The 12,261-nt window shown below is 45.5% G+C and overlaps 1 protein-coding gene across 1 annotated transcript in view; it reads right to left on the reverse strand.

Annotated features, from left to right (window-relative positions):
* The window catches only part of LOC122732348 (transmembrane protein 263-like), a 358,587-nt gene extending 352,831 nt beyond the window's left edge, over positions 1–5,756 (reverse strand). Inside the window, exon 1 of the mRNA XM_043972413.1 lies at positions 5,569–5,756. Within this exon, the coding sequence (XP_043828348.1) occupies positions 5,569–5,574 (6 nt within the window). The 5' untranslated portion in view covers positions 5,575–5,756. The remainder of the gene's footprint in view (positions 1–5,568) is intronic.
* Between the last annotated feature and the right edge of the window lie 6,505 nt (positions 5,757–12,261).

Here is a 12,261-nt window from a genome sequence, read left to right on the forward strand (position 1 = left end):
TGCTGTGTGTATCTGTAAGGGGGAGAGTCAATAAATAAGGTGAATTGATTACTAAACTAAAAGATCAATAGATTTTCTAGGTAATCCCTTTCCAGTTGGGGAATGGCTCAACAGGTTGTAACAAAATACTGTTGTGTCTTAAGATGAAAGACCATTCCAGAGAATCCTGAACTGATGCAAAGTGAAGTGAGCAAAAGCAGAACAATTTATACAAAAGAAAACCATATTGTTAATAAAAACCATTTTGAAAGACTTGGAGAAGAGCAACTGATGTGTGAAAACTGTGCTTCTAGAGAACTCACAATGGGGCACGTTCACCCATGGGGTGAAGAAGATATGGTTTTGTACAAGGCCACTGAATGGATTTTTTTGGCTTGACTGGGCATATCTGTTACGTGTCCCCCTCCCTTTTTTCCTTCTCTAGTTTTTTTAAATTGAGAGGTTGGGAGAAGGGGGAATTAGCAATAAAAAGAGGGCCACTGAAATAATTTAAAATGCTCAGAAGAGAGCAGAAGACCATTCAGAAGGAAGCATGGACAGTAGGAAGTAGGACAGTTTTGAAAGGAATATATTGGGCAGCTAGGTGGTGCAGTGGATAAAGAACCAGACCTAGATTCAGGAGGACCTGAGTTCAAATCTGGCCTCAGACACTTGACACTTATTAGCTATGTGACCCTGGGCAAGTTACTTAACCTTTATTGTCCCACCCAAAAAAAAAAAAAAGAAAGGAATATATCAAATTCATTATAAACATTTTTAAAAAGCAAATGGTTTAAAATAAAGATTTATAGATTTAAATTAAGGTATCATACACAATTCTCTTTTGGGTTCTCCTTTTTGTATGGAAATGTTTTGGGTTTTTTTGGTATTTAGGTTCAGAATAAAAACCAACAAAAACACTAACAAAATAATACCCTCCTCTCTCAGCACATTTGTTCTAAGAACTGACAAGCCTTTTTATCCCATATTGGTGAAGAGCAGAACCAATTATGTATAGCATTCTGATCATCTGTGCTATTCCTAGACTTGATTTCCCTTAAAACATCTTTCTTTCCTTTTTTTTGGCGGGGCAATGAGGGTTAAGTGACTTGCCCAGGGTCACACAGCTAGCAAGTGTCAAGTGGCTGAGGCCAGATTTGAACTCAGGTCCTCCTAAATCCAGGGTTGGTGCTTTATCCACTGCGCCACCTAGCTACCCTTCCATTAAAACATCTTTATGAGGCCTCAAAAATTTGAAGCCACAACATGAAGGCCATATGGCAGATGGGGGAGTTAAAAATTCCACTCCTCTATGCAAACTCAAGGGGTTTGGGGAAGGTGGAGATGAGGAGCAGTCTGCTGCAGAATGACTCCCAAGTCCTGTAGCCCCCAGACAGGGCAAGCTGCCTTGCCTGTGCCTGTGCCATAAAGAAGTTCCCTAAGGAGATCCTCATCACCATATTCTTGCCTTCCTGGAAGTATGCCACTCTAGGAATATTCTAGGTACCAGCACCTTGCTGGCAAATGAGGGAGTTCTGAACTCTGAACAGTGTGCTGCCACTGGAGGCTCTTGGAGACATGATGGTGGACCCACATATCGCTCTCCCTGTCATTGGTCTGTAGCAAGACAGAAGCTCCTGGCAAACAACGCTTGGGTGCTGTGCCTTGTGGCAGTCGGGCGGGTGCTTTGGCATCCACTGGGAGCACACCTCTCTCTGGACCGTAGTTCATTATGCATGAAGACCTAAAAGGTCCTGTGGCTCTTGTTCAACATCATGCACATTTTATCTATTGGGATGGGATGGGATGGGTCTTCTGAATGAACCTTTCTACATGGTGAAATGTGTTAAGTGTGAACTGCTTTAGCCAGCCCAGAGAGGTATCTATTCACTCTACTGGGAAACCATTTCAGGATGGAGCACACCACTGGTGCAGGTTTTTGGAGAGTGAACAGCTGTCACGTCCTAGGCCAAGATACCACAGTAGGTGGCACTTGGTTTAAGGACTTCAGACAGCAAGAAGCAGGTGAGACTTCATCATTCAACTGCTGTGCAATAAGATGGAGTGGCCGCCCTTCAGAAAACCCTCCATGGAAATACTAATGAATGTATGCAGATTCAGACATGCAGTCATGTGGGATGTGGCAATGAGGGCACGACGGGCACACGTGTCTATGAAAGGTTTAATTCACTTTAGTAACTGACTCTCCCCGACTTAGAATGAGTCCTTAGAAAACACCAGCAAAACTGCAAGTTGTACCAAGTTAAGAGGATTCCGCGACCTTCTCTGTTACCTGGGGGCCTCGGCTGCACCCTACAAAAAAAAAGAATTCAGGCTAAACAGCATCAAAGATGTCACTGTGCACAAAAGTGAATGGGGCTGGTAGAGGTGTGAAGAGGGGCTTCAATGCTGTCAGAGAGCTGCTGTATAAGGAAATCTGGGATGATTCAGGGGCGTACTCACTAGAAACTGCAGAATCAAAGTCAGCTCCAAGGGAAAGACTCCCCATAAAATGGAACTGGCTACTTTAGGTGGTGAGGTTCCTCTCACTGGCACTATTCAAACAGAGACTGGATCACCAGTTGCTGGTAATATCTTAGAAGGGCTTTCTAATCAGGTGCAAGTTGGATTCGATGAGGCGGCATGGTGGAAGGGATACAGTGGGGTACTTGGAATCAGAAGGCCTGGGCTGGGATCCCACCAGACCTGGCAGGCCGGAAATGAGCTGCACTTCTCTGGAGCACAGTTGCCTCATGTAGAAAAGGTGATAAAATGCACCTCACAGGATTGTTTTAAGTACCCTAAGATCCATACACACATGTATAGACACAGCATTCTAATGATGAGGCTCATGACCACTGAAGTCCTTTCCTTGGAGGTTCTGAGATTCTGCAACTCTGAAAGAGTTCATCAGGAGATAACAAAGACTATGCAGGTTTTTTATTCCATGTGGCTCTTTTTTTGGGGGGGGGGCAATGAGGGTTAAGTGACTTGCCCAGGGTCACGCAGCTAGTGTCAAGTATCTGAGGTCAGATTTGAACTCAGGTCCTCCTGAATCCAGGGCCAGCGCTTTATACACTGTGTCACCTAGCTGCCCCCCATGTGTCTTTGATAAAACTGTTACTGGATCTGACTATAATGCCTGCAGCCCTAGCTTCAGCAAGTGTCTCATGTGCTGAAGATGTATTATAGAGATCCTCAGTAAACATCATTTTTTTTCTTATGAGACATGTGTTAACCCTGGTTTACTGGACACATTTCACAGGGACTAACTCCTCTTAACATCTCCTTTTCTCTGCTATTTCTATTAAGATGGGAAGAATACCCCAAATAGAAGTGCTGAAGCACTTTGATCAGCTAGCACTGTTCCCCAGAGAAACACCTACAGATGTGGGTGAAGAGGGACTTTGCTGGCAGTGTAGGTGTGACATTTGGACCCAGGACTATGTTAACATTAAAGATGTAGAGCTTGGTAGTGACACAACCAAATAACCTTACTAGGAGAGAACACTGAACTCTATCTCCCCTTATCTTTCTTGGTGGTTACTACAGACTCAGTTGGATACTGTAAGACTTCACTATCCCCCTCTTAGATCCTCCTACATCTTATTCTCCCTGCCCATCTCTTAGTCTAACAGACCCAAAAACTTCTGTCAAAAAAATTGTGGTTGGTGGTTGGGGAGAAAGGGACAGCTTTGTCTAGTATTCAGCCCTCCTCACCTGACCTCTGCCAACCTTCTGAAAGACCTACTTTTCCAGTGAAATCCTCTTCTATCATTCCATGTCTTTCTCCTCTTCTTCTCTTCTCTCCATTTGCTATTCCTCATTCCTTTCACCCTCTATCATGTAATAGAGTTTTAAAAAAAATAGCAGGTCTAGAGTTAAAAGACCTGAAGAAACATGTTGTCCCCAGGAACAAAGCTGAAAGCTGCTGTGTGCCAGGCCTACAGCCTCTGAGGTCCCATGATCTCCTGATTCCAAATCAGAATGGCTGCTACCTCACAACACTGACCATTAATGAGGTCTTCAAAGACAGCTTCCTGAGAATGTGGTACAAGCAAGGAGAACCTACTAAGGTCACTTCTGACTCGGAGATTTGATGGAGTTTGACTTACATGCACTTGTCCAGCTTTGTACACAATTAAATTCCACAGCAATGTATTAAGTTCCTGCAGTGCCTGTGCTAGGCAAGGAGAAGATAAAACAATTTGGAAGTTTAGCTCCCCCTTTAGCTTCTTCATGTAGTGGCATGAGCACCAGGTTTGAAACTAGAGGATCTGGGTTGGAATTCCAGATACATCAACTTACTACCTTTGTGGTCCTAAAAGAGTCACTTGTATTTTCTGGGACTCATTTTCCCCATCTGTAAAATAAAGGAGTTGGGGGAGATGATCTCTACATTCTCTTCCAGTTCTGACATTTTGGCTTTTGTCTCAGCTGTTCTGTTCTAAGTTCCCTCCTAGCTCTGACAGCATGTTCTAAGGCCCCTCCCAGATCTGTCATTCTGTGTTCTAAGTTCCCTCCCAGCTCTGACAATCCATATTCTAAGTTCCCTCCCAGCTCTGACAGTCCATGTTCTAAGGTCCCTCCCAGCTCTGACAGTCCATATTCTAAGGTCCCCCACAGCTCTGACATTCCATGTTCTAAAGTCCCTCCCAGCCCTGACATCCCCTGTTCTAAGGTACCTCCCCGCTCTGAGAGTCCATGCTCTAAGGTCCCTCCCAGCTCTGACAGTCCATGTTCTAAGTTCCCTCCCAGTTCTGACAATCCATATTCTAAGTTCCCTCCCAGCTCTGACAGTCCATGTTCTAAGGTCCCTCCCAGCTCTGACAGTCCATATTCTAAGGTCCCCCACAGCTCTGACATTCCATGTTCTAAAGTCCCTCCCAGCCCTGACATCCCCTGTTCTAAGGTACCTCCCAGCTCTGACAGTCCATATTCTAGGGTCCTTCCAAGCTCTGACATCCCCTGTTCTAAGGCCCCCTCCCAGCTCTGACATTCCACGTTCTAAGGCCCCCTCCCAGCTCTGACATTCCCTGTTCTAAAGCCCGTCCCGCTCTGAAATGGCATGTTCTTGAGCCCTGGCTCTCTGCTGTCCCTCCTGCTCACACTCTGACGTTCCGTGTTTCACGTCTAAGATCCCTTCCCGCCCTGGGATCTCTTTCGGTCCGAACGTTCGGGCTCTAGCTCAGACGATCCATTTTCTACCTCTCCGCCCCTGATGTTCTACAGTCTACGTTCTAGGGGCCCCTGGCAGCTCTGATGTTCTAGGCTCCAGGCCCGCAGCCTTTCCCACCTGCGCGGCTCCCGTCCCGAGGGTCCATGTTCCCCGAGCCCCGCGGCCCCTCCCCCGTCCCCACGGCTCCCCTATTCCTTCCTCCCCCCACGTTCTCTGGGAGGCCCCTGCCCCGATCCGCGGTTCCACCCGCAGATCGCCCGCATTCCCACGATCGGCCCTCGCGAGGCTCGGCCATGCCCTCGCTCCCTTCGAAGGCCCCTCCCACGCTCCGCGTCCTCGGACATTCCGGGCTCCCTTCTTCCCCTCCCCCTCCCTCGGCCCAGCCGGGGCCGCCTCCCTCCCGCACTCACTTTCATGCTGGGCGCTCGGGGCGGGGTCGCCGCGCCGGCAGGGGAGGGTTGGCCAAGCCGGGCAGGGCCGGGCTGGGGCTGGGGCGGGGCCCGGGGGCTGGTCGCGCTCCCGCTTCCCCAGCTCCGCTCCTCCCTCACACCCTCTAGGCCCCCGCGGAAAGAGGCCGGAGGCGGGGAGGCGGAAATGACGTCGTGCGACCGGAAGCGGAAGTTGTCCCGCCGGCGCGCAGCTGCAGCTGCTCCCTCGGCCTCCCCTTGACCCCTGACCCGTCACCCTTGTCTCCCAGCAGCCCCGGGTTCCCGGAGCCTTCCTTGGGGGCTCTGGGGGCGGGGCTTCCCTGGCCGACCAGCGGTGGGACAGTGGGCAAGTCACTTCCTTTTCAGGATCCTAGTTTACAGAATTACAGTGGCCAGGACAACACCAGTAATGAAGAAAAGAATTATCGTTATATTAATAACGATGATAACACCAGCAAGCCTCTATAGAGAGCTTTATGGTTTGAAAACCTCTGAAGATACATGGATAGAAGATGGATGGATGGGTGGATGGTCAGACAGAAGGATAGATAGATGGTTGGATGGATGGATGGGTGGATGGGTGGGTGGGTGGTCAGACAAGGATAGATAGATAGATAGATAGATAGATAGATAGATAGATAGATAGATAGATAGATAGATAGATAGATAGATAGATAGATACTGTCTTGTTTGATCCTTGCAAGAACCCTGCCAATTTTACAGATGATAAAACTGAGGCCGTGTGAGGTTAAGTAACTTGCTTGGGTCACATAGCCAAACAGCAGATGAGGTAGGACCTGAATTTAGGTCCCTGGTTCAGGATAGCACCAATCAACGTTTCTTAAGCACCTACCACATACCAGGCACTGTGCTAAGCACTAGGGATACAAAGAAGCAAAATACAGTTCCTGACCTCAAGGAGCTTACAAATTTGCTGCTACTAACTTTCTTCTTTTGTTTGAGTATCTTGACCGTGGAGTAGTCGAGGCAGGAGCATAAGGCATTTGTTTGTATGGCCCTTGAGCTACAAACTTAGTTATTTTCTTTCTTTCTTTCTTTCTTTCTTTCTTTCTTTCTTTCTTTCTTTCTTTCTTTCTTTCTTTCTTTCTTTCTTTCTTTCTTTCTTTCTTTCTTTCTTTCTTTCTTTCTTCTTCCCTTCCTTCCTTCCTTCCTTCCTTCCTTCCTTCCTTCCTTCCTTCCTTCCTTCCTTCCTTCCTTCCTTCCTTCCTTCCTTCCTTCCTTCCTTCCTTCCTTCCTTCCTTCCTTCCTTTCTTTCTTAATGAGGGTTAAGTGTCTTGCCCAGGGTCACACAGCTAGCAAACGTCAAGTGTCTGAGGCCGGACTTGAACTCAGGTCCTCCTGAATCCAGGGCTGGTGCTTGATCCACTGTGCCACCCAGCCGCACCTAAAAAATTATTTTAAACTGTAAAAACCATTCTTAGCGTTCAGATAGTACCGAAACCGAAACAGGCTCCAGGTGGTTTTCTGTCCTCTGCAATGAAGGAAAAGAAATGACTGATGAGGAAAAGTGAAATGGGTTCTGTAGACACTGAAAGGGATTCCCGGAAGGTTCATCAGATGTCATGAGTAATTCAAAGAAAAAAAGAAACATCGAGGAGGCGACCTTGATTCTGTATAACCAGTGAGCTACAAGGTGTCTCTCTTCTGTAAAAAGGGAGCGTTAAGATCTTGTTTCCTTTTGCCTTTTCTCAAGTCCTCATCCTTCTCCAGCTCTCTGAAGCCTTCACCTCTCCTGCTTATTAGATCACTCCTTAGATTTCTCTACTGGATCTTCATCCAAGTCATTCCCATTAATTGTGGGCTCTGTCCTAGACCTTCTTCTCCTATACTGCTTCACCTGGTGATCTCATCAGCCCCATGGATTCGGTGATCATCTCCATGCAGATGATTCTCAGATCTATTTGTCCAGTCCTAAACTCTTCTCCTGACCTCAATCTGCATTTCCAGCCTCCTATTCTACATCTCAAACTGGATGTCCCCTAGAAATCTCCCACGTGTCCCGAACTCAACTCATTATCTTTTCCCCTAAGCTGTCCCTACTTCCAAAGTTTTTTATTCTATTGAGGACATCACCGTCCCCTCACTCATCCAGGCAGGTGGTCTGTCATCTTCAATTCCTCACTCTCACCCACCGTATCTAATCCATTGTCAATTTCTGTTGTTTCTTCATTTCAATCATACTTCTTTACATCTCCTTGGATACTGCCACCACCACAGTTAGGGTCTTCCTCTCATCCCTAAACTGTTGAAATAGCCTGTGAGTTGGTCTCCTTGCCTCAATTATCTCCCAGCTCCAATCTATTTTCCACTTGGTGGTTGAATTGCTCTCAAAACACAGGTCAAATTATGTCAACTCCCCCTCTTCCTCTCCTTCAGTAAACTCCAGTGGCTCCTTGTTACCTCCAGGAAAAAATTGAAAATATTTAGCTTCTAAAAATCCTTTATAGGGGGCAGCTAGGTTGTGCAGTGGATAGAGCACTGGCCCTGGAGTCAGGAGGACCTGAGTTCAAATCCAGCCTCAGACATTTGACACTTACTGGCTGTGTGACCTTGGGCAAGTCACTTAACTCTCATTGCCCCCCCCCAAATCCTTTATAACCTGTCCCCTTCTTAATTTACCCAGTCTTCTTACATCGTATGTCCCTCCATACACTCTGTTATCCAGTGACACTGCCCTCCTTGCCGGTCCTTGTATAGGACACTCTCTTCCCAGAAGTCCAACCATTTTCACTGGTTGTCCCTCATGCTCAGAACTCTCTCCCTGCTCATCTCTGCCTCCTGACTTCCCTTCCTTTATTTAAGTCTCAGCTGCAAGAAACCTTTCCCAATCCTTTTTAATCTTGGTGCCCTCCCTCTGAGACTATCTCCAATTAATCCTGTACTTGTATCTTATCTGTACTTGGGAGTTGCATCCGCCTTTACACTATGAGCTCCCTGAGAGCAGGAACTGTTTGTTTTTGCTTCCCCAATCCTAAATACAGTGCCTGGTATATAGTAGGTAATTAATAAATGCTTGTTGATGTCCAAAGGTCCCTCCCAGCTTCTAAAGATTTTCTTAACCTTGGGTCCACAGATAGATTTCAGGGGTATCTGTTAGTTTGCTTTTCCCTCCCAATATTTTGCTAAGTATTTCAATATAATTGGTTTCCTTTGTATTCCTCTGTATTTTATGAATTTTAAGACATTATTCTGGGGATTGGTCCATAGGTTTCACTAGACTGCCAGAGGGCCAAAAAGATTAAGAAGCCCTGTTTTAAATTCTCTTGGTGTTTTTATTAGTTCCTGTGGATTCAATTCTTTCAGGTTAATAACATCTAATCCTTAGTTCCTATCCCATATAACCAACTGCCAGTTGGACATCTATTTACTCTACAGTTAACTGAAACCCAACATGTCTAAAACTCATTACTTCTCCCTCTAAATCTGCCCCTCCTGACTCCTTTTTTTTTTCTTTTTTGGCAGTACAATGAGGGTTACATGACTTGCCCAGGGTCACACAGCTAGTAAGTGTTAAGTGTCTTGAGGTCAAATTTGAACTCAGGTCTTCCTGAATCCAGGGCCGGTGCTTAAACCACTGCGCCACCTAGCTGCCCCCTGACTCCTCCATATCTGTGGACAGGGCCATGTGCTTTCATCCATTCAGATTTACAGCCTTTCAGTCATGCTAACCTCTTCCTTCTTCCTCACTCCCTAAATCTAATACATTGTGGATTCTTGTTGATCCCAGCTCCATAACCTAGTTTACAGCTGCCATCTCTTCTCCTCTAAGGTCTCTGGGCTGGGTCAGACCCTTGCTGCTTCTCACCTGGACTGTTATAACTTCCTAATTGGACTCCTGGATTCTAGTTTCTTCTATCTCGTATCGATTCCCCACAAAAGCTGCCAAAGTATGCTTTCTAAAGCGCAGGTCCCTGCTCAAGGATCTTCTTCTTCCTTGTTGCTTCTAGAATAAAATCCAGGCTTAGCAAGGTGGCATTTAAAGGTCTTAGCCTGGCTCCCCTTTCCAGGGATATTTCATGCTACTCCCCTCACACACTCATTATTCCATCTCCTAAATCCATCCCTCTGCCTGGAATGCATTCTGACCTCATCCTCTCTTAGAAGTGTCCTTCCAGGTTCAGTTCCTGGGCCACCTCCTCTGGGAATCTTTTCCTGATCCCACTGGTTGTTTGTGCTCTCTCCTCAAATGGCCATCTGTGTATTTAATTGTGTGCATGTTATATTCTTCTAGCAGGATGTTAGCTCCATGAGGAGAAGGGTCTTTTCTTTTCTTTTCTTTCTTTCTTTTTTTTTGGGGGGGGTAAGGCAATTGGGGTTAAGTGACTTGCCCAGGGTCACACAGCTAGTAAGTGTTAAGTGTCTAAGGCTGAATTTGAACTCAGGTACTCCTGACTCCAGGGCCAGTGCTTTATCCAGTGCATCACCTAGCTGCCCCGGGTATTTTTAATTTTCCTCTTGTAACCTCAGCGTCTGCCTAGCACAGTTCAGTGTTTTGCATATAATAAATACTTGTTGCAGTAGATTGAATTTGATTCCAGCTCCGACATTCTATTTTCTAAAGTCCCTTCAAGCTCTAATATTCTATGATCCTATAAAATAAGATAGATCACCAGGATGAGTGATCTGTCAACAACTTGTGTTTTGTTTTGTTTTTTTAACATGACCTGAGATTTCAATGCCAGAACTCTAGGTTATCAATCTAGAGACCTGCTTGGGGCTGTTGAGAAGTCAAGTGACACCCAGAGTCACATGGCCAATATGTATGCCAGGCAGGGCTAAACCCAGGCCTTCCTGACCAAAGCCAGCTTTCTCTCCCCTAAATTTTCTCTAATAAAGTTTATATATATATGCCAGGGCAGCTAGGTGGTGCAGTGGATAGAGCACTGGCCCTGGAGTCAGGAGGACCTGAGTTCAAATCCGGCCTCAGACACTTAACACTTACTGGTTATGTGACCTTGGGCAAGTCACTTAACCCCAATTGCCTCACCAAAAGAAAGAAAGAAAGAAAGAAAGAAAGAAAGAAAGAAAGAAAGAAAGAAAGAAAGAAAGAAAGAAAGAAAGAAAGAAAGAAAGAAAGAAAGAAAGTTTATATGTCTTGAAGGCAAAAACCCTGTCCTAGTGACTTCAGCTTTGGCTTGACCAATACAATGGTCAGAGATTACTCTCTCATCAGGCTGCCCAAAGAACAAGGCTCTAGTGATTTTGAAGCATAGTAATACGACTTCAATTTCTTTGAGCTCCAGGCCCAAATGACATTGCCAGGTGGACATTGGGCCTGGCATAAAGGCATGATATCGTAGAGATGGGAGGCTTCAACCATCCAGACATTCTCTGGAGCTCTCTCTCTGACAAAAGTAGGGCAGCTACTAACTTTTTGACTTGCCTTATCTTATTGATCTTATCCCTTAAAAAGTGGAGAATTCTACAAGAGGAAATTCTCTTCTAGATGTGATTCTTACTAACAGAGAGGAAGTAATTGCTGGGTTGGGAATGATGGAACCTTGGGGGAAATTCCATGATGGAATTTATGGTAGAGGAAAGGAAAATTAGGAATAATCTGGGTTTGGGGAAAGCAGATTTCAGTTGGTTCAGAGGAAAGACAGGTAGGATACCATAGAATAAAATGGTTCATGGGAAATCAGCCCAGGAGGGATGGGAGAAGCTTCAGAATGGGATACTGATGACACAGAGAGAAACAATTACAATGAGGAGGAACAATGGAATTTATCTGAAAAGACCAGTGCAGATGCATGGGGAACTCACTGACTAAGATTTCAATGAGCAGAAGACAGAAGCAGGGGTAGGTAACAAAAGAAGAATATTAGAGCATGGCAGGATTGTGTAAAAATGGTGCCAGGGACGCTAAACCTCAGAAGGACCTGAGACTAGGGAGGGAGGAAAAGGACGACAAAAAGTAATAGCATTAGCATATTGATCTAAGTTTTGCAAAGCACTTTACAAGCATTATCTCATTTAATCAACACAACACCCCTGAGAGGTAGTTGCTATTATTATCCCCATTTCATAGTGCGAGAAATAATTATTAATCATTGATATCTTGGGAGACCCAGTGAGCTCCCCTTCTTTCTGAGTCCTTTCTTCTACACCTACTCAATGTCTAAGTCCTTGAAAGTAAGATTCATCTGGGTCATACCAGACCCAAGCTAACAAAGGACTCTGATAGAGACAGATCCTTTTGTCTAGATAGCCCACAATGAGATTAAACCAATGTAGGTGGAAAATAGCTTGAGTTGGGGTCTTACATTCACATCCAAGAGATGAGGCAAGTCTCTCCAGACTTCATTTTAATATAACCCATCTCTAAATCATGTCAACAATTGGATTTGAATGCTATGTGATGGATCTCCCACAGTTAGAAAGGTATATAAACTGTGACCCCCACAACCATTGGGGGTCTTTAGTCTGAGAGAGATGGCCAAGGACCTAATTTTTTTTAATTTAAATTTATTTGGGGGGGGGTGAGGCAATTGGGGTTAAGTGACTTGTCCAGGGTCACACAGCTAGTAAGTGTTAAGTGTCTGAGACCAGATTTGAACTCAGGTACTCCTGAATCCAGGGCCAGTGCTTTATCCATTGAGCCACCCAGCTGCCCCTCTCTCATATTTTTAATCGTCACAATAGGTGATTGAAACC

Source organism: Dromiciops gliroides, chromosome 6 (assembly GCF_019393635.1).
Source record: "Dromiciops gliroides isolate mDroGli1 chromosome 6, mDroGli1.pri, whole genome shotgun sequence".
In the NCBI taxonomy this organism is placed as follows: Eukaryota; Metazoa; Chordata; class Mammalia; order Microbiotheria; family Microbiotheriidae; genus Dromiciops; species Dromiciops gliroides.